This window comes from Ischnura elegans, chromosome 6, assembly GCF_921293095.1.
Source record: "Ischnura elegans chromosome 6, ioIscEleg1.1, whole genome shotgun sequence".
NCBI classification, from domain to species: Eukaryota; Metazoa; Arthropoda; class Insecta; order Odonata; family Coenagrionidae; genus Ischnura; species Ischnura elegans.
The window spans coordinates 64,189,917-64,215,976 of record NC_060251.1 but is presented as its reverse complement, the minus strand read 5'-3'; the positions used below and the strand labels follow the sequence as shown (position 1 = coordinate 64,215,976).

The 26,060-nt window shown below is 39.2% G+C and overlaps 1 protein-coding gene across 7 annotated transcripts in view; it reads left to right on the top strand.

Moving 5' to 3' along the window:
- LOC124160882 (E3 ubiquitin-protein ligase UBR5) overlaps window positions 1-26,060 on the top strand; it is a 100,656-nt gene that overhangs the window by 59,404 nt on the left and 15,192 nt on the right. For 5 of the 7 annotated variants that reach the window (XM_046536994.1, XM_046536997.1, XM_046536995.1 and 2 more), the window contains 13 exons: window positions 947-1,148; window positions 2,820-3,068; window positions 5,936-6,080; window positions 8,410-8,516; window positions 8,908-9,155; window positions 10,056-10,326; window positions 10,598-10,887; window positions 11,621-11,996; window positions 16,992-17,128; window positions 18,575-18,801; window positions 19,445-19,670; window positions 20,480-20,670; window positions 21,085-21,508. In XM_046536994.1, coding sequence (XP_046392950.1) covers window positions 947-1,148; window positions 2,820-3,068; window positions 5,936-6,080; window positions 8,410-8,516; window positions 8,908-9,155; window positions 10,056-10,326; window positions 10,598-10,887; window positions 11,621-11,996; window positions 16,992-17,128; window positions 18,575-18,801; window positions 19,445-19,670; window positions 20,480-20,670; window positions 21,085-21,508 — 3,093 coding nt within the window. The remainder of the gene's footprint in view (window positions 1-946; window positions 1,149-2,819; window positions 3,069-5,935; window positions 6,081-8,409; window positions 8,517-8,907; window positions 9,156-10,055; window positions 10,327-10,597; window positions 10,888-11,620; window positions 11,997-16,991; window positions 17,129-18,574; window positions 18,802-19,444; window positions 19,671-20,479; window positions 20,671-21,084; window positions 21,509-26,060) is intronic. The other 2 variants (XM_046536993.1, XM_046536996.1) reach the window with 2 other exon arrangements.

The window sequence follows — 26,060 nt, the reverse complement described above, 5'->3', positions numbered from 1 at the left end:
GCACTGTATGTCTCAGATTGTAGCTCCCTCCACCCCACATATAGTCCCACCCTATCATCTCAATACAGTGTATCTTTGTCTCCTGTTGTACAGTTGATGGTTTGAGACATTGCTTTATAGAATTTATTCATATTGAATGAGAATTAAATTATTTTTTTCCACGTAAAATATTTATTAGATCACCACCATGGTTTCGACGCTCTGCATCATCCTCAGGCAAGGAGTACATTGATTAATCATCTTAAATACCTGCACGTATAAACCAGAAGGAGTGGGGGGAAAAATGTAGAGGTAGGGGGAAGGTGGTAGGGGAGGGTTTGGGTCTTCCCCTGGTTGTAACAGCCAAGGGGATGTGAGAGGATGGAGAGGTAGGTAGGGTCGATACATCCAAGCTGACTAACTGCAGGGAAAGGTAGGCAAGGTGGGTGGGATCCTTTTGTACAGTAGTCAGCTGGTCAGGAAAATGGTGTGACACTATGTTCAAGTTTCAGCTTAGGTGGTGTAAATAAACTGGTGTTGAATTGTCTTCTTTTATTACATGATCATTTAGTGATTGCAATTGGTTGGGCTTGTGATAAGTTTTTAGGCGAATGAGAATTTGAAAAAATATTGAATATCGAGCAATATTTGAGCTCCGGATTCTAGATTTTCTTCCTAATTATTGATTTTTCCCTCTGGAGTTCTGGTCACTTGTAATAGCTCAGTAAAAATATTCAATTCATGCCAAAAGTTTACCAATTATTACTTGTATTATTAAAGCCTATACAGTTACCGTATTTGGAATTTTATGTTAAAAACATCGGCAAATTTCTTTTTCTGGAGTGTGCTGAATGAGAGTAAACAAAATTGGTCAAAAGTAGTTGTAAATAATTAATGCACAATTTTAGAAAAAGTAATCACAATTTTATGTCATGTCTACTGCACATAGTCTTTTTTTCTCTTTTAGGGGAGTGAGGAACTCTTCTCAGTGGAACCTTTGACTCCTCATGCCAACTCATCATCCCGTATGACACCTGGGGGAGTAGGTGCAGCTCTTGGGGTCTTGGGCACAGCATTTGCACCAGATGCCACATCCCGACCAAGTGGTATATCAGCCGGATCAGCGAGATCTCGTGCTGATGACTTGGATGATGTGGATGCTTCTGAGGGTGGGTATTGCAATACATAATGCACTCATGACTTCCTCTACATCTTCAAAGGAATTAAAGCAATTTGTCAAAGGGATTTGCTTTTGAATTCAATATAATGCATTTTTTAATTTTTTTAAATACAGAAATCTAACTAGTTCTCTGCTATCTGTTAATATTTTAATAAGTAAACGATAATTACAGCAAATTTTCAAGGACTGTTGTGGAATCTCGGTGTACTATTTTTCATAGATCAGGATTTAGTAATTTAAATGCAGGCATATGAGCTTGATTTTTTAAATATTAGTGTGTGATATAAACTAGTAGGTGGCCTACCTCTGCTGATCTTCCCTTCCACCTTATCTTCCTCAATAAGTTTCATTAGATCATCATGTGTCATGTTGTGTCCCATTAAATTGTTCCATCTTCTACCCAAGGTTTTCGAAAGACTTCTCTCCCACCCTTTTACAACTTCTGCATTACTCACACGATCATCCATTAAATTACCTATTTGATCTTAATCATTCTTCTATACCTCATCATTAAATAGCCTGGAATTTTCTGAAAAATTCAAAAAATTTCAGTTTGAGCGGTCACTTCAAATTTCCATTTGACTTAATTATTATTACTTATTACTGTAAGTAGACTATTGCCTGGTGGCATCATTAGCTTTAAACAAATAAATGATAGGTCTACCTATCTAATCACTAAGTAAAGAAGCAGAAAATCCACCTATAATATTTAAAAAAATTAATTAATTCTAATATCATACTACTAATGAATGAAGATTGACCGTAATAACCCAATAGGGTGGTTTCCTATTATTTTTTTTTTGCTTTAATAGAAAGATTATTACTCCTGGAGTACGTATTTCACGCTTTTAGATTTTTAAATGACAACATCTATTTTTCGCGATTAAATGAAAAGTGAAAATTTTCAAGCGCGCGAAAACGCGACGCTTAAGTATGAATGACGGGAAATATCTCCGTGCGTCGTATTTCTGGTTCCCCCTCCCGCCCGGTGAGGTGACCTTGAGGCGAGGCTTAGCGCTGATACGTCGCAGGATGCTAGCGGATAGCTGAGTACCTTGCTGCAAGGTAGCGCTTGGCTTAAAAAAGGTTTATTAATACCTTATCAAACGAAGAAAACTTTCCGAACCTAGCCAGTTTTAATAGGTGATTATTAAGACATGTTTCCCTGAGCTCTGTGCCTCATGCATGCATTGGTAACCTCAGACGATGTATAACTCCTATCCTCTCGTGTAGAAACTAGGTCCCTGTGACGTCATGCGGAGTGGAATCGCATTGGCGCCAATCTGGCCTTTTTCAAATGAGGATAAAATTTGACCCTTGCCATTCGTCAAAACCAGTATTTCAAAAACCAAATAATTTGTGTACTATGAATACACTAATGGTGGGTAACGAATCGCAATCAATGCCTTTCGTTTTCTTTGATGAAGGAAACTACCCTATTTCAAAATCTCCATAGTAAATCACGATGTCATCAATGAAGAATCCATGAACACTTATTCTTAGTATTTGAGGGGAAGATCTTAAAAATATCTTAGGGTAGGTCGTTTCACTCCCTTATTTCTCTCTGTAAGAAGGATTTTTTTCTAAGTCTGCCATTGAAGTTTTTCAGCTGTTCTTTTCCAGTCTTGATATTGATTTTATGGAATTTTTGTCCCTACAGGTCTTGCCCCTGAGGATGGTGATGCAGAGGGCAGTGAGCAGGAAGATGGTGGTGGAGGGGAGAGAGTAGGTGAGGTGGAGGGAGATGGGGAAGGGGGTGGGGAGGGACCAGCGGGAGAGGGCGAGTCAGACACAGAGCTTGACCTGCTGGCTGAAACAGAGTCTGACTCGGATGACAACCAAAGTAACCAGGACAATGCCTCAGCACAGCGGAGCTCTCAGACGGGAGCTACTGCTGGATCTGATGCTGGTGAATATGAATTGATTTAGAGAGAGTGTCAGCATGAGAGAGAACTCCTGCTTGAATATTTTTGTTCCTCGGAGATAAATGACACTAAGTCCGTTTTCTTAATTTTTCAGGGGAGCAATTTTAAGATTTATTTTAAATTTAACCAGTAACACTAGAAGATTAGGTAACAAATTTATAAAATTTTTACATCACAATGTTATTAGTGTAGTAACCTAACCTTCGAGTAATTACTGGTTAAATTTTTAAACAATCTGGAAACTGTTAATCTGAAAAATTAGGAAAATAGACAGTGTCCTTTACCTCCGAGGTTAAGGCGTATTTATATCTCTGTTATTTATTATTCTCATGTTGAAGTGTAAAAATGAAGAGAATGTTATTCTTACCTACCAAGTAATGTCTGTTTAAGCCTTCTTGATTTCACATCTGATTTAAGATAAAATAGTGGCACATTTTGGAGGTTCGCTGAGAATTTATACCTTGTTTGAATGGTGAAAATTGATTGAAAATAGGTGTTAATTGAATAATCAGCCTATGGTAGCTTTAGATTTTCCACCTTCATTTTGCTTGTAGCTTTATTGCCATTCAGTTATGTATATTCTACTTTTTTATATTTTAATTGATTAAATTTCGAAGGAATCCATTTTCAAAGGTGTAAACCATAATTTTGTAAGGTTTTTTATGAGTATTCTTTTCCTTAACTCAATTCTAGTTTAAATTTAAAATGTGGCTGATAGATTTTGCAAAAATTTTAACTCCAAATTTTTAAGTATTTTGGGTAGAGATGGGTCGAATAGCAGATTTCTCGAATTCGAATATCGAATTCGAATATTAAATCATTGCTCGAATATTCGAATACCTCGAATTTCGAATACCTCGAATACTAAATGATGAATGCTGGTATGTTTGACTCGGTTGCCTATGCAGCAGGCAACACAAGATTTTGGGGAGTAATTTTGATTTCCTTTAAATGATTCGAACAGGAATTTAGCTGATTAATGAATATTTTAATTTTATGGAAACAATTGGGCATATAATTAATTCAACTAACATCGCTTTACCCTCACTCTTGCTGCCAAGTGCTAGCTGGCAATCTGAGGCAATTCGCAAAATACAAGCTCTTTTCCTCCGGATTTTCTTCAATTATTTTGTTAGTTATTATTATTAGTCCACCTTTGGGAGTTCTCACGAGATAAGAAGATGAATTCGAATTGCTATCAGGGAGAAACCAAATATTCTGAGAAAATATCCCTTTGTCTGGGACTGTAACAATAAAGATTTATAGCACCACTCATAAATTGTAACTTGACATAGGCGGATCCAGGGGGGGGGCACGGGGGCACGTGCCCCCCCCAGACCCTCAAAAATATGCAAGGTTTTTAATACGGTCCCATTATCATTGCATTCGTTTTGTATTAAGAGGTATCCTTGTGCCCCACCCAGAACAAAATCCTGGATACGGCCTTGCTTGTGCCCCTCCCAGAAAGAAATCCTGGATCCGCCCCTGTAACTTGATATATGTTTTCGGAAAAAAATACGGCATCAACTCCCGAGAAGCTCTGCTGCTCATATCGAGTTTCGCCAGAATGCTAAGTCTCCGTCGTATTTTGATATTTATTTCTTTGCGTAAAATGCTTAAATAAACTCAGAAATACGTCGTGTTTGGTCTTATTCTTTTTGAAATTACGCGCACATTACTAATATTTCAATTCAATAAAGGTGTAACATCAATTGACGAAAGTCATTCTTAGACACCTTTTGTGCTAATAGATGACTCATGCAGCGGTTGACCTCCACAGAAATGGGGAACTTCGAAGCTGGTAGGGAAAAAAAGGTCAGTGGGGGAGAAAAGGGAGGGCCCGAAACAGGTTTCTATTGTTCTCGTGTAACTTGGTATTATTTTCGAAGCCAAGGTCTTCGTAATATGATCCCTGCGCGAGCTGTGACCTTTTTTTTTCGAAGAAGAGGAAAGCCTCAGAGGGGGGCTAGTGCTGAATGGAGAGGGATACCGGATCTTGGGAAATGCGCTAATGTAAGTATCCCGCGGTACTCACACAGCAGTTGACCTCCAGAAATGGGGAACTTCGAAGTAGGTAGCCAGAAAAAGGTCAGTGGGTGAGAAAAGGGGGGAGGGCGTGAAACACGTTTTTATTGTTCTCGTAACTCGATATTTTTTTCGAAGCAGGGGACTTCGTAATGCGATCCCTGCGCGATCTGGGACCTTTTGTTTGATTTCGGAGAAGAGGAAAGCGGTTGAGGCAAGTGCTGAATGGAGGGGGATAGCGGATCGTGAGAAATGCCCTAAGGTTGCTATCCCACGGCACTGAGGTTCTCCTGGTGGGGGGAATCGGGGATTTTCGGATTTTTTCACCCGACCATTTTCGGTTCCCCTCGTCGAACTCTTTTCACCGCTAAAATCCACGAATTTGATGTAATTCGTCAACTTGCGTAAAACGGCGCTGCGAGCACTAAACGACTAGAGTTCTCTTCATTTTTCCGAGTCGACCAACGACGTGCATGCGACAGTGTATGACGCGAAATTCAAAGTATTCGAGGTATTCGAGGCGGTACTTTTCGCATAATTATTCGAAACCTCGAATATCGAATACTTTCTAATATTCGAGGTATTCGAGTATTCGCGGATACTATTCGCACATCTCTAATTTTGGGCCTTTAGAACTTTTTTTATCTTACTTATTTTCTCTATGCAAATTTTGTCTAATTTTTTTGAACCACTACTATGAAATACACTCTAGTTCCTCTGGTGGTAGTGCTTTATGTTTTCCTAATGTGGGAAATTCTGCATTAATATTTTAAATGATTTTCTGTCTCATTTCTCATTTTTCACTGTTTTCAATTTTGATTATCAGCAGGAATTTCATCCTTGTTACTGTTCCGTGAAGATGATTCAGCAGAATCAAGTCCTCAAGAAGAAGATGAGTCTGAGGCTGGAGAAACAGACGGTCAAGATTCTGAGGAGTATCCATTAACTGATGAACAGTTGGAAAGGAGGAGGTAAGAAGGTCACCATAAAATGTTTCACAATATCTTACTTTCCGATCAAACGTTGTGGGTAGTGGATAAAGTGCCTGATTTGTGTCATTATTGTCTATTGATTTCCGGAAATGGAAGAAAATAATAAATTTTAGAGCACTCATGTGTTCTACCATTTTCTACCTCATGAAGATTGCTTTGTGTCTGTGTTACATTTTGGTTAGGGCATTTGATTTACGTATACTTCTGTAGCTTGATTCAATTGAGGCTTTCAAACTAATGCATACCTGTAGAATTTAATGTTTCCTACGCAAAGTATTTTTTTGGTCTTCTCTCCTTGATTTGGTACATATTTACCATACATATTGTTGTGAATTGATAATTTGGGTGCATAGAACTCGTAACTGACTAATCCATTTCAAAATAATCTTATTTTGTGTGAGTTGATTATTGCTTGAACTTTTACTTGTTGTGATAACTAATGTGGGCCAAATTTTACCCAATAGATATCATTACACCCATGTCTCGTATAGCGCAATTTCGATTAGCGCAATTTCGATATAGCGCAAATTCGTTCCTCGGGGAAACATTGCAACGCAGTGTTGCCTAATCAAAAATCTTAAACGCTCTCGTGATAAAACGTGAACTTGCGCTAATTACACACGAAATTTCTATCATTTTACGCATATTTATATTATTGCTTGCCTCAAATCTTCTTTTTTGTTTATATATTAATCGAAATCCATTACTGTGCAATGGCCAAAAGTATTACTCGTCATCGGGTCCAGATAGCTGGCCTACCGAAGTAATTTATCTCGTCTCCTTAACAGAATGATAAAAAAGAATTTAGATCGTAAACTAAGCGTGGGGCTGGTGGAAATGATTTTTTTTCAGCAATATGGTTTGAGACGTATTTTTGCCGCCATAGGTTATCGGGTGATTGACTTCCAGGAAGAGGGTCTACGCTAAAGCCTTCAAGGTCATCGGTATTCACGAATGGAGCGGTGGCCGAGTTGCGCATGAATAGCATCAACACATAAAAGGGTCCGCTATAGAGTCTCAAACACAATGGCTTCGTTCCTTCCCCGCAGTCTTAGGCCTTCTGCGTCTGAGGAATACAGTTCAGCAGTGGAAGGTGATTTAGATAGAGCCATACAGAGTAAAAACCAAGAGAATATGCCAAAAAATAGGAATGCGCATAGAAAAATCAAGAATTTATCAAGAAAAACTATAAACCTAGAAGAGGAATTGAAAGAGGTCAATTGCTTTGAAAATGGAGAACGTCAAAGCGATATTGCGCGGAAGTTAAAACGCACGATGCCTTATTCCGACTAAAGACGAAGTTAAAACATCAGTGACCTCAGCCGCACCACCTTCAACCAAGCGGTCTACACATACGGAAAGTTCGTAGTGAATCAGTACAAAAAGACGAGAGTGGTAATCGCTCCGAGACATTTAGTGAAAGCTCCGGTTGGTTCCAGAATTTAAACGGCAAGAAGGTATTTTCAGTGCGGCGATATCAGGTGAATCTGCAAGTGTTGATAGCGCAGTCACCGCAACATTTTCTGATGAACTCCAAGCTGCGATTGAAAGTGGCTCCTTTCCCCCTCAACCAGTTTTTAGTGTTGACGAGACGATATTGTTTTGGAAAAGAATGCAATCTCGTTCATTCATTTTCAACGAAGGAAAACCTGGGTCAGGTTCCAAGGCATTTAAAGGCTGTTTCACGTAGCTGCTAATGACTCGGAGGACTTCAAATTAAAATGATTAATCATTCATAAACTCCGCTAGCTATGAAATGGCATTCAAAGTAGCATTTTCCTGTCATTTCGATGAGCAACAAAAGGGCCTGAGTGACACAATAGTTGTTTTTAGACTAGTTTGAAAAATCGTCAACTGCCGGCAACGCATTACGATCCCCTGAGATAGCAGATGTTAGCCTACCCGCACCACAGGAGGGAATTTCAAAAGCACGTAAGAATTTTTTTTAACGTGAATAAAAGTCTTTGAATGCGTGCATACTATCTTTAAAGATGTTTTAAACTATTAACATTTATATAAATAATGTTTTCTAAGGCTTTTTAAGGGAATATAGATGTTTTATAGGAAATTCAATACCCAAGATCTATGCTACCAGGAACGCATCCCTATCTTCCCAATGTTAAAACGCTCTCGTATAACGCAAATTCGTATAGCGCAAAGACCCCAAGGAACGCATCCCTTGCGCTATACGAGACATGGGTGTATATTCTCACTGATTTTTGATAATATATTGCTTTTTCATAAACATGTTGATTTTTCATTTAGCTAAGTCAAGCTTGCTCTCAAATGTTAATTTTTCTAATTGCAGTACCTCAACTGGCCATGGCAACAGATCTAATTTGGCACCACAGTCAATGCAGTGGGCAATACGAAATCGAGAAACTGGGGCCCGCACTGGAGGTAGAGGTGGAGGAGGTACTTATTGTTTCAATTAACCACGTTTTAATTAAAACACTCGTTTCAAATCCACTTCTTCTTAATGTCACTCTTCAAGCTTTACTTTTGCATTTTTGAATCAATTATTGCAGTGTGCAAATTTTTTATAGCCACCCTTAAGGTCTTAGTTCTTGGCAGCTCTTCCAGCTGAACATTATAGTTCAATCCCCTATATTAATTTAGCATTTGCACCCCTTGTTCCTGTCTTAGAACTATTCTTAACTAAATTAAAGATTTTATCTATTTGATGTGGCTTAAATTAATCCTCTTCTCTTTTTTTGCTTTATGAACTACAGCTTCAGAAGTGCAGTTCTCATAAAAAGTGCCATTTTCTTCAATCCCATAGCAAATTGTTTCCACACTGTTTTAGGGGGGAGTAGTTTGGTCTTCATTGACCCTACATCCCTGCGACGGTCTGCTACAACAACAGCTGCAGTTGCTGCTGCAGCTGCTAATCAAGAGCCTGTTACCATGGCAACCACAGCCAGCTGTTTGGGACGTGCTTTTGGGATTGTTGTCAGGCAAATTGCAAATCTCCTTGCTGTACTGCCTGATTATCAGCCTCCTACTCTTCCGCGCACACTGGATATCACACCTCAGGAAGCAGTTAGCTTACCGGTTAGTTTCTTAGAAGTTTGTGTACTATACGAAATCAGGGTTATGATAACAATCTAATGTGAATGGTGTACCTGTCAATGTCAAAATTATTTACTCTGGAACATTGGTTTAGAGTCATTGTGTTTTTTTTTAAATACTACTTGTAATTTTTAGGCAACTGTCATATTTATAGGATACTGGGAATTTACAGCAGTAATTACAAGAATATTGTATGAGCATCTACTATTTATTGTGATTTAATCGCATATATTATTCACATGACTCTGAAGCTATTCCTTGGCTTGTCTAAGGGATATTGAAGGGACAAGAAAATTTGACTAAGTATATTTTATTGCGATGACTCCTAAAAGAAACATTCATACAAACTTCGTTATTACGAACCTCTGGTTTTTCAGTCCCGTGAACTTTGTAATAACAAGAGTCTGCATTAGTACTTCAACATTAATTTGAATAATGCTTTTTGAAAGTTTATGTTAATTTAATTTTAATTCCAATCCTACTAATTTTTCTCCCAGTGGTAGACTAATTTCTGGGGGATAATGCAATTAGTTTTGTTGGATGAATGATATTTAATTCTAATGGGAAGGATACTAAAATACCACTAACTGTCAGAACTGTAGTACAAGTTCATGGTTTCAAGTTATCAGGTTTGTTGGCACTGATAGCACTCATTAAAACTTGATGGGAAATACCTAGTTTGTAGCTCTTTGGAGAATCGGGGCTAATCAAAAATGCACCATTGAAGGAATTACTGAAATGCAGTTCAAGGCTGAGAGTCTGGATTGAATTGCAACATTTCTAAGACAAATCTTTCCCATCTTAATCGTTGGGCAATTCTAAAATAATGTGAAATTGAAATTGATTATCTGCTTAAAAATTCAACTCCACTTTTGTTTTCAGCTGTACCTTGAGCAACGCCTGAAACCAACTTGGGATTGGCTTCTGACTGTCATGGACTCTACGGAAGCTCAGCTAAGGTTTGGAGCATCCTTAACCACATGCTCAGATCCTACCCACCCACTACACCCACTGCACCATAACTCTAACAGCCAAGCACAAGCTCAGGCAGCTGCAGCAGCTGCTGCAGTGGCTGCGGCAGCAGCTGCCGCTCGAAGGGAGAGGGCTCGCATAGTAGGATTTTCCAATGAAGGACAACGGCGCGAACGTGAAGGTAAATAGCAGCCTATGAGCATATTGCGAGTTGGAGAAGTTCATTGCTATTACATGGTAGTGATTGTCTGTGTTGGATTTCAGTCTGACTTGGTATTATAGTACACCTCTGCTTTACAATGGGTTAGACTTACAATTGATTCTACGTATGTTCTGAGCTGATTTTGCCCGGTCATTTTCAATCATCAAGTTTAAAGCGAGGGTCTCCTGTAATCATCCAATTTTGGTGAGCTATAGTTTATAAAAAATTTTCGCCTTGCTTTTCTTTGCAGATCCACACTCGGCTAGGAGAGAGTTCCTCTCATATTGCCTTTCTCTAATGAGATCACATTCCTCGGAACATCTTGACAGTCTGCCTGTATTAGATGTCTCATCTCTGCGTCATGTGGCTTATGTGTTTGATGCTTTAGTGTATTATATGCGTTCTGGTATGGAGGGTGTGTCATGCAGTTCATCTTCTGGAGTCAGTACATCAGCATCTGGTGCTGGCGTTGGTGCCTCTGCTGGAGACTCAGATGTTTTGCTCAGAGATGGATTGCCAATCGATGCATGGAATGACCAGGTCAGTGTGATAAGGAACTGGAGAATCCTACATGTGGGTACTTTCATATAATTTGGGTACTTTTTAGCAGTAGAATGAATGACTGCTTTTGAATTTTTGTGGGTTGTGCACAAATCATCTTATGTCACTTCTTTTGCTTTTGGAAACCTGTGAAGTATTTATTTTAGGGTAGTATTTAGGTGTTGTCTTATAGTGAGTGACTTAATTCCATTACAATTTAAATACTGGAAAAATTCTCTTTTGAAAGTATGGCTTTAAAAGCTTGTATGTCAAGTGGTTACAAGTAAGCATAGAATTTTTAGACACATTGCAGCCTAATAGAAGGCTTGGATTGGCTATTGAAAACTCTCTTTCATGGATATATTATTCATTTTTGGGCTGATGGGATTTTCTACCAGAAATGGTGGTAAGTGAGACATGGAAATGGTAATGGAAAATAACTGAAATACTTTGGAGCTAATGGGCGTTTTTATGAACTTAGATAAATCAATTTATTTCCCTGGTGGCATTTCATCTTTTATTGTCTGTTTATTAATTAGTCTGTTTGGTCTAGGGTCTCATTCCATATTAAATAAAATAGCAATTTGGTGGTATAATGACTGATATTGAAAAATTTAATACATTTCATTGAAAAACAATTGAGATATTTGCAGCTATTTTTATGTTCTTGGGTTACCAGCCTAGCAATGAATAGATGGTTGATTGTAATGATTTTCATCTTCAATCAAAACAGGATGAAAATGAGAATGACGAAGCGGAAGATGACCTTAGTCATTCTGTTGCCATGGAAACCGATTCTGTTGAAGATGAGGGGATTTCTAGTGGAGTGGCATCATCCTCGGGTGTTGTGAGTTCAGGCTTGACTCTGACTGAGTCTAACCGATCATGTAGTTTGGGTGGTAGTGGTGTGAAAGGACAAGGACGCAAGCATCCCTTCTTCCAGAGATCGGAGTCCACTCTCAGTCTTGGCTGTCCACCACCTGATCCCTTTGAGACACCCTTGGCTGAGGCTCTCCCGTTAGCAGACCAACCCCATTTATTACAGCCTTCTGCTGAAAGGGAAGACCTGTTTGGAATCCCTAAGCAGCCCATCACCGTCCCCTGCACAGGTTCGTTCATTGTGGTTAAAGACCACCTTCAACTTGATCCTAAAGATTTAATTAACCCTTGGAGTTCTATGGAGAGAAGTCATGCTCTTTTTGTCGCTTGCCATTCTCATATTCCTTATTTTAGCACGGCATGAGTTAGGTAACATAATTTCTGGAAAACATTTGTATGGTCCACGTTTACCGACCCAAGTTTCGATGATTTATACTATTTTCAAGGTCTGACATAGTTAATCTAAACCTGTGTCTGTAAATAAAAATTTGTGGACCATGCAAATGTTTGTCTGTGATTATGTTACCTGATACATGGTTCCACAAAATATCACCATCTACCTTTTAAGGTGGTCAATTTGGTTCTTGGTTCCACTGATTCTTATGCTCAGAGCTGAAATGGGAATCCAAGTTAAAAGAATCAGTCCTGAAATTACCTGTGCAAAATCCTATTTAAAAAATTTTGTGAAGTAGACTTTACACTACAGCCTCTATATTTGAGTGATGTTATAGACCCAGTCACTTTAAATAATAATGATAAATTTATTGCTTTTGATTGTAATTACATTTTTTACAACAAAAGTTTTTAGGACAGAGGTGGCACACCAAGAAAAAACTGATGAGTTCACCTTCTCAAAGCAAATTAGCACCACTGCGATCATTAAAATAGAGCATTCATTTCAAACTTGATAGAAGTATTTGAGCCAAACAAATATTTACAACACATGGACATCACAAAAAAGGAGAAAAATGAAAGTAGTAATTTACATATGCTGAGATACAACACGTGTGCTTAAACTCCTATCAAAATATTTCATTTTCATTGAGTATACCAAAAAACTGATTAAATACATTAAAGATATCAAAGACCAACAACATTATTATTGTTACTCATCTAAGAGACATTCATTACTAGATTGATGAAAAAGTCAATTCTCTATTAATTTGAAAAAAATACTGAGGAACACTGAACAGATTTTCTATCATAAGTATAAATACTGTGGAACTTGTTTAGTACGTGTCTGAAGGGACCACAAAAAATGAACGTACTAACCAGGAAAACGTGCTAACGAGGAAAGTAAATACAGTGGAAGTAAATACAGAGTATCGTTTTCCCACATTTATCATTTGAACATCGCGGTCCCGACGTATAATTTTCCCGCATCCATCGTTTGACGAAAATGAGACGAATTATATATGTGTCATATATGGCTAATAATGAGAGGCACATAGTTTGAATCTTCCCTAAGAGGTGGAACTACCATACGGAGAAGCTCAGTGCCGTGGCATAGTAATATTAGTGCATTTCCCGAGATCCATTTTTCCCCTCCATTCAGCACTCGCCTCTACCTTCTGATGCTTTCCTCTTCTCCAAAATCAAACAAAAGGTCCCAGCTCATGCAGGGATCGTATTACGAAGACCTTGTGGAAAAGAAAAAAGCTTCAAAAGAAAATATCAAGTTACACGAGAGCAATAGAAACACGTTTTACACCTCTCTCATTCCCCCCTGCTGAACTTGTTCAGACTACAGGCTTCAAAGTTCCCCGTTTCTGGAGGTCAACTTTTGCATGAATCACCTATTGGCCTAAAAGGTGTCTAACAATGAATTTCGGCAATTGGTATTATACTTTTATTAGATTGAAATATTAGTAATGTGCAAGCAATTTTTAAAAAATGAGACCAAACACGAGGTATTTCTAACGTTATGTATGCATTTTAAGCAAGGAAATACCGTATAAGCGTGTGTAAGAGGCGCACACGTGTAAGAGGCGCACCCCTATTTTGAGGATCGAAGCTATAAAGAAAAAAAATTTTGCGACATTTTTTTTATCCTATCGTGCGGTGTTGCAGACGTATGCCTGGAATTTCGACAGTTATCGAAATGTCCTCTTTCAGTACTATTTTAAAGAGGAAATTTTGATAACTGCGGCGGCATAAGAGGGAGTAGAAAGAGTTCCGATCCTCTCTTTGCATACGCCATCGCTCTACGTTGCTTGTCCTACTCAGGAACAATTTTGTTTAAAAGCTCTCGCATGAGTATTGCAATAGAATTGCAGCCATGGAAAATTTTAAGGCAAAACACGACAGGCAAATGGCATGAGCTTTCCCAAGAGATTAAATAACAATCGGGGCAATCTCAGCGCCGTAGGATAATAACCACGTCGTAGATTTAAGGTCCCTTGCACACACACACCGATTTTGGACGGCCGGTAAAATATCGGCCGTCCACATTCCAATAGTGAACAATGGGAGAGCATTGGAGCTTGCACACGTACCGACCACACGCCGGCACCGGCAAAATGCCGGTTAGCTGCCGGCCATTGTCACTATGGATCGCCGGCGCCGCGGCCGGCTCAAAAACATAGCAACGTATCGTTTGACCGGTAAAAATCCGGCGTGTGTGCAAGCATCGCTTCGCCGGTAAAATATCGGCCAATATTTTACCGGCCGTCCAAAATGGGTGTGTTTGCAATGGGCCTAACGGAACTACACTCGGCTCTCCATCAGCCAATGCCTCTGCCGTTTTTTTCCTTTCCGAGACTCCACAGGAAAATATCAAGTTACAGGGGAACAATGGAAACGTGTTTCATCCCTACCCCATTTCACCAACTGACCTTTTTCGGTCTACCAGGTTCAATTCCCCGAGTTTCTGGAGGTCAAACGCTACGTGAGTCACCTTCTGAGCTCGAAGATATCTCGATATCTTTCAGCAATTGTATGACACGCACGAGGTTCTAAAAAGAATTAGACCTAACGCGACGTATATCATACAGCATTTAAGTTTTTTGATCTCTAATTGATTGACACAAAGATTTATAGCTAAAATAAGGCTACTAATATTCAACATAGTCCAAACAGCACAATTTCGGAAGAAACAAGCGTAGCATAAGCGCATTCAAACAAGACGAGACGGACTGGAAACTCAGGCAACGCAAACTGCGTATATCACATTGCTGCGCCTTCGCCCCTTCGCTTTAAAGGCAACGACGTCACATGCAAGATCGGACGTGTTCTTCCCTTGCTCCTTCGCTTGTAGCTTTAAATACGGAGGGGAGGGAGCGCGCTCCTTCCCCTCGACCTCTCCTTCAGCGCTCTTCACTTATAAGCATTTCCGATTCCTTCTATCCACCATTAAGTCCAACAATGAGCACACTCGTTCGAATTTTTTCAACCGCAGGTTTTGACACCAATATTACTATATGCAGTGTAAATGCCGCGGGATGCCCACTCGTGGCAATAAATTTAGCGCGCGCTCCGGAGCGAATCACCCCGCGCGATCTTTTCAATGTTCACCTCTGGGGTACCGACTTGACGGCGCCCCAGAAATTCAAACAGGAGCATTTTAAAAATACGTCACTAAGGGAGAAACTCCCCTGCCTGCCGCTTGATTTTGACCCAGGGTTTCAGATGACTGACTAACGCTGAAAACCAAGGCCACTTAGTTCCCCTTGGACTTGCGACCGGTGAAGGGGAGGGGGAAGATAAGAAGTTTGTGTAAGAGGCGCACCCCCATTTTCGGCTGCAATATCTGGGAAAAAAGGTGCGCCTCTTACACGCGCTTATACGGTAGATGGAAAAATACAAGGGTGATTTCTGGCAAAACTCGATATCCTTGCAGCTGAGCCTCGCGGCAGTTGATGCGGCATTTTTTTCCGAAAACAGGATATCAGATTATTATCAGTTATCAATTTACGAGTTATACTACAAGTCTCACTTGTCAGAGATACTGACACAGGGATATCTTCTCAGGATATTTGTTTCTCCCTACTAGCAATCCCAATTCATCTGCTCATCTGGCGCTATGCTAATTAGAAATGAGTGGGTAAGTTGCCTTCTCTTTGGGACGTAAAACTTCATGGCGCAGTCATATGGCCATGCGTCACCCTCTGCAGTATACTCTGCGTATGCAGTACACGATAGCTTTCGCTTTTTGTCACACTGACTAAGGATTTTTTCATGGTTTCTTACAATCGTGCTTAATGTGGATGCAGGAATGTTTAATCTTCATGCTAATACCACTCGCTTTACGAGTGGTGTTCAGTCCACTTCCTGAAGAATTTCAATCTTTTCTAAAGATGTAATCTGCTTCACTATTCGTTTTCTCTCCATTTCAATTGTAATTTATCTGCCCTCACTATGATAACTCGTGCTATAGCAACAACTTCCAACTTGCGAAATTTGTGCTGAGTGTTGCAATCCAAAGACAAAAGAAGTTGAGGAGCTCGAGGTGGGGAAAACTGGGGCTTCTCCTTTGCTGCAGTTTTGCATAGACATTCGCGAAAAATGGCCGCATTTTATTATTCATCATGTCACAAGAATTGAGAGATGCATTTGGATAAATCACGGTCGAATGAATGTAAGAATGTCAATGGCTGATAATAATAAATTAAATCATGAATTTGGAGGTTTACAACCCTTAAGAAGATACTCGAGAACGAATTGCAGGTTGCGTCACGGCAAGCAATTGAGTGTACTAACCAGGAAAGCGCAACTTTTTCAAACATACTAACCAAATACTTCTACCTGTATTTTTTTCGAATGGTGCCGGGACCTAGAGAAATCGCCGTACGAAGGAGGAACGTAATAACCAAGTTCCACTGTATATATCAAGGGTATATAAATAAATACCAAGGCTATAAATTGTTTAGTTTTGGACCCATACACAGGAGCATCTCTTGAAAAAAGTTCTATAGGGTTTTTTCAACCTTACAGAAAAAGGGTCTCAATTCCAATTCTTGACCTTGAATTGAAGAATTGAGTCAATCCATTTCTACTTTAAATTACTGTTAATCCATTAACTCTATTGTCTATGTTTGCATGCCCTAAAGTTTGCTTAGTGTGGATTTTGTTCCCTGTGCTTCATGTTTCATTATCTGCAAATGATATTTGGTTCACAGTTGACCGAACATTTTAAAGCATTTTGCTAAATTGATCAGCAATTTGTATTCCCCCCCTTGCCTACTTTAGACATGATTTCGAAAATCCACTTATGGTGTAACTTTCAGGGAGCACGCCTCCAGGAACTTTCAATCCCCTTGAAGTCTTGCCTACACGTTTAGGGCTCTCAGCACGATCAACGACAGATGGTGATACCTCCGCAACAGGACCTCAGACTTCAAGACCCCGGGATCAGGGATCTGAGGTAAGAATGCTTACTTCTATTTTTGGTATGTCTTCTGTGACTTGCCAAATTAGTTACTAGCCAATGTGTGACTTTTAGAGTTTTATCCATGAATGGATCTGGGGAAACTGGTGTTTCCTTCACAGATAGGCTTGTATATTCATTTAATACAAGTTCCTACCATGCCTCAATACTTTTTCTTGATCATAAATTGCTATAATATATTTTTCAGTTTATGGTAGCTTTGCTGTATTATTTTTACATGATGTCAGAGTATGGCTATTGTAATATTAACGACATCAGAAGGTGAAGCACTGATTGTCATTCATGAAATCTTAAATCCTCCTCAATCCCAGGACATATATACTGTTATTTTTTGTCTGGATTTTGTGTTTTCTGGTTAATTAAATGTTAGCAAACAGCATCAGTAATTTCTATAAATCATACCTGAAGTATGATGTTGTTATCTGTCAGGAAGCAATGAACTAGTTACAATAATGATATTTCACTAAGCCAAGCAGTAAAAAATTCGAATGTCATTGTATTGTATATTATACGCCAGGACCGAGGAGGTTGTGGGACTACAACTATGGATATGTGTATGCCTGTAAGAAAATGAATTCTTATGTGCATGTTTGGGTAGTTCAGTAAAATGGCCAGTATTGATTGGGTTGGTGGGAGTTATGAGAGAGACAGGGACCAAGATGTTGTCATCACCCTATCGCACCATTTTCCTTTAACCCTCTCTCATATTTTTCCCCCGCTTTAAACTTCCTTCTCCACTCCCCACCCATCCTCTCCCCTGGTGACAACCTGTTCTTTTGTGTAATCAACGAGCACTGCATTCACCTGGGTCTGGTGAGGAGAAGACTCAACATCTGGGATCTTCCTGCATCCAGTACCTGTGAGTCACCAAATCTCCCCCCCTTTTCCTCTTCCTTTATTTCTCTACCTTTTTCTTGGTCCGCATCTTCCTCTTAAACCCACTCCAACTCTATTTATGTAGGCCATTTACAGAACTGCCAAGATATATGTCTTTTGACCAAGTACTATGGTCTTTTACATTGGAGGAGGAGTTGAGAAGCCGGAAAAGATAGTTTTTAGTGGTATTAAGTAGAGTTTGTTGCTGGGGAAGTAATTGATGGCCTTTTGGGAAATGAAAATGATTTTCCTTTTTGATTCTTTAGATAAAATCTCAGTTAAATCAAAAAAGTATTCTCACGAATTGTTACACAGGTTATTAAGGTGAAAATTATCCATTATGTAATTCTTTAAGTAATTTACCATACAGATAATTTTTTTGAATTTAGAAGAACGCTTAAAAAATTAGTTTTGACTAAGTCAGTGTAGACAATCACCAAGAAGTATGGCTCATGGTTAATAACGAAAGATACAATGATTTACAAAAATTAGCTTGTTTTTCAATTTGGCACACAGCCTTTTTAAATGTTATTTCTATTATCTCAGGAGGATGTCAAGATGGAGGTAGACAGTCCTGACAGGAGTTGCAATAAGTGCGGTGAGGAGTCATCCCCTCTCAGAGGGACTGCTCGGGAGACTCGGATGGACGATGATAGTGCTGCAGCAGACACTGGCCGACCTGCCGGTAGCATGGCCAATTCCATCAAGAAGGAAGCAGTGGGCGTTGAAGGAGGAGGATCTATTGGAGTACCTCCACCTTTAATACCGCTGAGGTGAGTGATTTGTATCTACAGGATGCAGCAGCATAACTTCATTTTTTCAAAAGTTGATGAAACCCATTTTATCAACCAGAATTTTTTAATTTGCTTTGTATAATGTAGGCAAAGATCTAAATTTCTGTTTCACTCAGTCTTGATGATTATATCAGGTAGGTGACATCCCCACTCTCCATACACTGAGTAAACCGATTTTTGGCATTTGTCATGGCTCTTACCAACACACCAGGGGTTATGTTGGCAATTTATTCCTGGATGTTGTCCTTCAAAGCGTGTCCTTGGATGGTTCAAATAAACACGAGATTTCAAGAAACCCATTGAAAAAAATAATGAAATGTACCTAAATGCCATTGGTTATTCATGGAACTTGGTAATGAAGTTCATTTTGTGACCACCAAGGAGGGAGGTTTTTAATTTTGTAATAACGAAAATTTCACAAAAACGCTTCTTATATTATAGATTGAATAGGCCTTTTTGTCAGAACCAACGATTTGCTTCGTAATAACGAGAACTTCTTAATAATGATGTTCATATGAACGAGAGTCTGCTGTATTTGTAATTGCAAGATGTTTTATCCATGACAGATTTTTTCTATTAATATGTGATATTATAATACATTTTAATGTAATTATTGTTTCAGAACTTCATCCCTTAGTGCAATGTCTACGAATGCCTCATCTCTAGTCGCTGAGGATCGCAAAGGCCATGAGCAGACCAGAGCTCCCATTATTGTTTCACCTCGCAAGGCTGCTGCAGCAGCTGCCTTGGCTGCAGCCAGTGGTGGAGGAGAGTCCAGCAGCCGAGGTCCTGTGAAGAGTGTGATTGTGAGAGCTGGTACTGCTGCAGTCATCAGTCCTCATTCTGCGGTAAGAATTATAAATTATTAATGCAGTAATAATTATTTAGCTACTTAAATCTCGGAATTAAATAAACTTCCAAAATCATTAGACTTGTCCGGTATTTGAACCTTCAGTTTTCATTTTCTGGTCATGTCGTCTAAAGATTATTGATTTCAAAAGCAACTGCTTAGAAGCTTCGTATGAATAATGTGCATAGTTTCAACCTTCGATAAATTCCTTTCAATCCTTTGAAAGTTAGTAAATTCCATCAAGCTGGGAAAAAAACTATTTTACTGAAATCGCAAATTTCTTGATTCATGAAACCATTCATTCTCAACTCTAATTGATACCGAAATGTGTCTTAAAAGTAATTTGAGATATCAATGTAGATACATTCCATATAAACCCGTGCCGAGTTTAAAAGAACTAAGAGTTAAAAGTTAATCAAAGAGTTTTCATGACAAATGCGGTGTTGATAAATGTGAAAATGCACCATAATTCTGTTAGTTAAGTTAGAATATGTGTGAGAAGTAAGATTATGGTCAAATCAAAGTTTCCTCTACCAGCCAGAGTACCTAGTGATGCTGAGCAGAACTACTAGGCTTGGCAAAAATAGCAATGATGTCTTGAATTCCAGGCATGTGCTTTGGATCTGTTTACTTGGTTGGCTGGTTTTGGCTCATTTCCCTGTATATGCCGCCCTAGGTAGCAGCCAAGATGTTGGAAACGTTGAGATATTGACCTAGCTGGAAACCCAAGAGCAGTTCCTGAATATCATTTCCTGGGAAAGTGCCTAGTCATATTTTGTATGGGACTAATTAACTCTTTCTTTGCAGCCATCAACATCCCGTAGTAATGGCACAGATCCTCCAGATGTGATGGTTGTGAATCAGAGTGACTCTGCAGACAGCCCCCATGACACCTCAGCTCATGTCACCATTGAAACCAGTCGGTCGTCGTCGTCATCCTCCTCCTCATCCTCGTCATCATCTTCATCATCAACCTTCCCACTATCAAATGAGACAAGGTGATTTTCCATTCATAGCTGCCCAATCTTTTACAAAAAAAAGTTATGAAACTGTTCATTTTCCTATCATAAAAATGAAATTGAAACACCATTATCTGTCAATAGTTTTAAGCTCCAAACGTAAGGTAGAAATCTTGATATATTAATGGAAATTAAGTACCAGAAATAATTAAAAATATGAAATCTGTCAAACTTCGTGAAATCAGCCTTGGCAGTATTTGTACATCCCTTTCAAATGGGCGTGTAGTAAAAGTGAGGGCTATAAAGATACTGGAAACCTGATTCTTTGAAAATTTTCACTTAATCACAATGACTATTTAATGATTTTATTGTTATATAACAAGTTTTTTTTATTGTTAATAATGGTTTCACCATATAAGGATGTTGTACATTTTATTATATTCTTTTACACAGGACTGGATCTCAGAATTACCATAATCAGCACCACAGTCACCACCAACAGCAGCAACAACAGCATCAAGGGGCACAAATGTCGAACAGTTCTCAGACTACTTACTGTGGGTCACATGTTGGACCAAGTTACAGTGGGTCACAAGCCCAAAGAAGTACTTCAAGTAATGTAGGTGGTGCTAGTGGTCACTCAGTGCCCTCCATCCCCCTCCAGCCGACTCTGAGTCAGTCAGTGTCTCACGATCTGCTCCTTGGTCGATGGAGATTCTCCCTAGACTTGTTTGGACGTGTATTTATGGAAGATGTTGGACTGGAGCCTGGTTCAGTGGTATCTGAAATGGGGGGATTCCCTGTGAAAGAGGCTAAGTTCCGCCGAGAAATGGAAAAACTCAGAAACACGCAGCAGCGAGATTTAACCCTTTCCAAGGTATGTATGCATATGTTAATATTTTCAGTTTATTCTCATGTGTTGGTTTATCCTCCTATTTCTTAAATAAGGGAAACTCTGCATTAGATCGACATTTTTCAAAAATTAAGTGTAATCATGAATATTAATATGGATTCTAATATTAAGGTCCTATTTATTCCTAGAAACTCCATCTATGACCATACCGAATTGTTGGCCACCTTCTTAAAAAATGTTGGGCAATGGGGCTAAAAATAATAGCAATCAAAACTTTAAATTTATTGTCCTACTGATACTGGAATGCCTTAACTTAAGGATTTTTCTCTTCACATTTTTCATTAGGGAATTAAAAAATTCATAGTTTTGGGGTTCATAGATTGATGAATTGAACTAATTAACTAAACAACTGTTTATAGTTGCATAATTCCAGTAATCCTTACTCCTAGGATTTGTTTTGGAGATTTCTGAAGGTTTCACCCAGGGTATAAACCCCCACACCCTTCAATTAGCTGCCAAGCTGAGTATGACTTACTCATATGCCTGGGAAATTTATTGTGAAATGGCCATTTTGTATTTAATTTGAACTAGCATCATTGTAATTGTTTTTATCAATACATATATCGATTGTTAAAGATTCATAAAAATGCACAGTTCCAACCCCCTGCCGAATTTTTATCATTGCATAGGACATATGTTCTATTTTTTTTACATATTTTAAATTATTCATAATGGCCATTGAAAGTATGGTTGGCATTTCTAAGACTTGCAACCTGCAAAGCTCCCTTTTTCATTCCCCTGTACCAACCCTTTTACTATCTCAATTAACTTCAAAGTTAAGAATTTTGGGTCCTTTCAATGGTGCAAGGAGTTCTGAAAACAGGATCCTCTTTATGTTTGCAATTAAGCTTTTATAGGAATTTATACTTATTTTATGGATACAATATGGAAATCATTATCTATGTAGGATATATTTCACATCACATTGGTTCTTACAAAAGTGAGATACTAAAATGTTGAAATCTGTGGCCTTGAAAAACGTGTATTTAAACTTGGATTCTATATTTTGATTAGAGATGGGTCGAATAGCAGATTTCTCGAACCCGAATATCGAATTCGAATATTTGAATATCTTGAATTTCGAATGGCTCGAATACCAGAATTGTGCAAAGCATATTAAACGTACGTTTTTTCTAGAGATGTGCGAATAGTATCCGCGAATACTCGAATACCTCGAATAATAGAAAGTATTCGATATTCGAGATCTCGAATAGTTATGCCAAAGGTACCGTCTCGAATACCTCGAATACTTTGAATTTCGCGTCATACACTGTTGCTCGCACGTCGTTGGTAGTTGACTCGGAAAAATGAGAACTCGTCTAGTGCATGCAGCGCCGTTTTAGGCAAGCTGACGAAATACATCAAATTCACGGGTTCGAGCGGTGAAAAGAGTTCGACGTGGGGAACCGAAATTGATGGGATGAAAAAAATCCGAAAATCCCAGGTGTCCCCTATCAGGAGAACCTCAGTTCCGTGGGATAGCAACATTGGCGCATTTCCCACGATCCGCTATCCCCATCCATTCAGCGTTCGCCCCCCCCCCCCTCTCAGACGATTTCCTCTTCCCCGAAAACAAAAAAAAGGTCCCTGCTCGTGCAGGGATCGTATTACGAAGACCTCAGCTTTGAAAAAAATATCAAGTTACCGGAAAATAATAGAATCGTGTTTCACCCTTCCCTCTTTCTCCCCACTGACCATTTTCCCGCATCCATCTTATGATAAAATGAGAGGAGGTGTTTGCCGTGTGTCCTTTGTGGCTAATAATGACAGGCACTTATTTTGATCTTCCCCAGGAGATGAAACTACCATAGGGAGGAACTCAGTGCCGTGGGATAGTGACATTGGCGCATTTCCCACGATCTGCTATCCCCCTCCATTCAGCATTCGCCTCACCCACTCTTGACGATTTCCTCTTCTCCGAAATCAAACAAAAGATCCCAGCTCGCGCAGGGATTGTATTACAAAAACCTTAGCTTCAAAAAATATCAAGTTACGCGAGAAAAATAAAAACGTGTCTCGCACCCACCCCCTTTTCTCACCCACTGACCTTTTTCTACCTACCTGCTTCGAATTTCCCCCTTTCTCGAGGTCAACTGCTGCATGAGTCATCTACTAGCCCGAAAGGTGTCTAACAATGACTTTCGGCAATTGTTATTACACCTTTATTGGATTGAAATATTAGTAATGTGCGCGTAATTTAAAAAAGAATAAGACCAAACACGACATATTTCTGACTTTATTTAAGCATTTTGCGCAAGAAAATAAATACCGGGAAGAAGAAGAAATACGACGGAGGCGTAATGCTCAAATAGGGTGGTTTCCTATTATTTTTTATTGCCTAAATCGAAATATTAATACTCCTGAAGTACGTATTTAACGCTTTTAGAGTTTCATAAGACGATATCTATTTTTCGCGATTAAATTAAAAGTGAAAAATTTCAAGCGCGCGAAAACGCGACGGGTAAGTATGAATGCCGGGAAAAACTCCGCGTGACGTCGTTCTGGTTCCCGCTGCCGCAAGTGAGGTGACCTTGGGGCGAGGCTCTGAGCGCTATTACGACGCAGGATGCTAGCAGGTAGCCGAGTACCATGCTAGCTGGTAGCGCTTGGCTAAAATAAGGATTATTAATACCTTATCAAACAGACTGTGTGGTTATTAAGACATGTTTCCCTGAGCTCTGTGCCTCATGCATGCATTGGTAACCTCAGACGATGTAAAACTCCGATCCTCTCGTGTAGAAACTAGGTCCCTGTGATGTCACGTGGAGTGGCATCGCATAGGCGCCAATCTGGCCTTTTTCTAATGAGGTAAAATTGAACATTGCCATTAGTCTAAACCGGTATTTCTAGAACGAAATAATTTGTATATTATGAATACACTAATGGTGGGTAACGAATCACAATCAATACCTTTCGTTTTCTTTAATGAAGGAAACTACCCTATTGTTTACATACAATTAAAATATTCCATTAATCAGCTAAATTCCTGTTTGAATCCTTTAAAGGCAATCACAATTACTCGCCAAAATCTTGGGTTTCCTGCTGCATAGGCGACCTAGTCAAACATTTTCACATTCATCGTTTAGTATTCGAGGTATTCGAAATTCGAGGTATTCGAATATTCGAGCAATGATTTAATATTCGAATTCGATATTCGAATTCGAGAAATCTACTATTCGACCCATCCCTAGTTTTTTCTTCTATTTCACTTGATGAATGTATAAGTAAAAAGGTATATACAGTGGAACCCCGATCTATAGTTCCCGCATTGATCGTTTTCCCACATTCATTGTTCGCTGTTCCTGGTCCCAAATAAAGTTCCATAAAGACAATTTAATTTTCTCCCTCATCTATCATTCCCCGATGTATCAATTTCCCACATTGATCGTTTAAAGATTGCGGTCCAGTCCTATAATTTCCCGCATCCATCGTTTGACGAAAATGAGATGAAGTGTTTACAATGTGTTATTTGTAGCTAATGACGACAGACACATAGTTTGAATCTTCCCCTGGATATTGAAATAACATGGGGAGGAGCTCAGTCCTGTGGGATAGTAACATTAGCGCATTTCCCAAGATCCGCCATCACCCTCCTTCAGCACTCACCTCCCCCCCCTCTGACGATTTCCTCTTCTCCGAAATCAAACTAAAGGTCCCACCTCACAAAGACCTTAGCTTCAAAAGAAAATATCAAGTTACACGAGAACAAAAGGAACCTTTTTCACGCCTCCCCCTTTCTTGTCCGCTGACCTTTTCAGCCTATCCACTTCGAAGTTCCTTGTTTCTGGAGGTCAACTGCTGCATGAGTCACCCATTAGCCCAAAAGGTGTCATACAATGACTTTCGGCAATTGGTATAATACTTTTATACGATTGAAATATTAGTAATGTGCACATAATTCAAAAAATAATGACACCAAACACGACATACTAACGTTATTTAAGCATTTTAAGCAAGGAAATAGTCGGAATAATACGATGATGATATCTGGAGAATCTTAATATCCTGGCAGCTGAGCTTCTCGGCTGTTGATGCGGCATTTTTTTCGAAAACAGGACATCAGGTTACAATTTACGAACTATAATACTTGTCTCACTTGTCAGGGTTCTTAACGAAGCGATATCTTCTCAGGACATTTTGTCGTAGGTATATTGATGCATTCAGCCAGGGGCCCGTGCATATGCCATTTTTTATTATTATTTTAATGAAAATTTTGATCCTTTATCAACTTTTATGCGTCATTGCGGAGCCGTCGTTTGGCATAAAGAAACAAAACTGACGTCACGGGAAGCCCGCATTCTTGTAGTCTTCGAATCCATGCTGATCTTTTCGATGAGTGGAACAATTCGGGAGCAGTAGCTCAATGCGTCAAGGAAGGTACCCCAAAAGTCGATATTTTTTCCGCCATTTTTAATATTTTTGAGGGGTTTCGTGGGGGAAATCGGGGATTTTCAGATTTTTTCCCCTGATCGGTTCCCCATGTCGTACAATATCTTTTCACCACTCTAATTTGCAA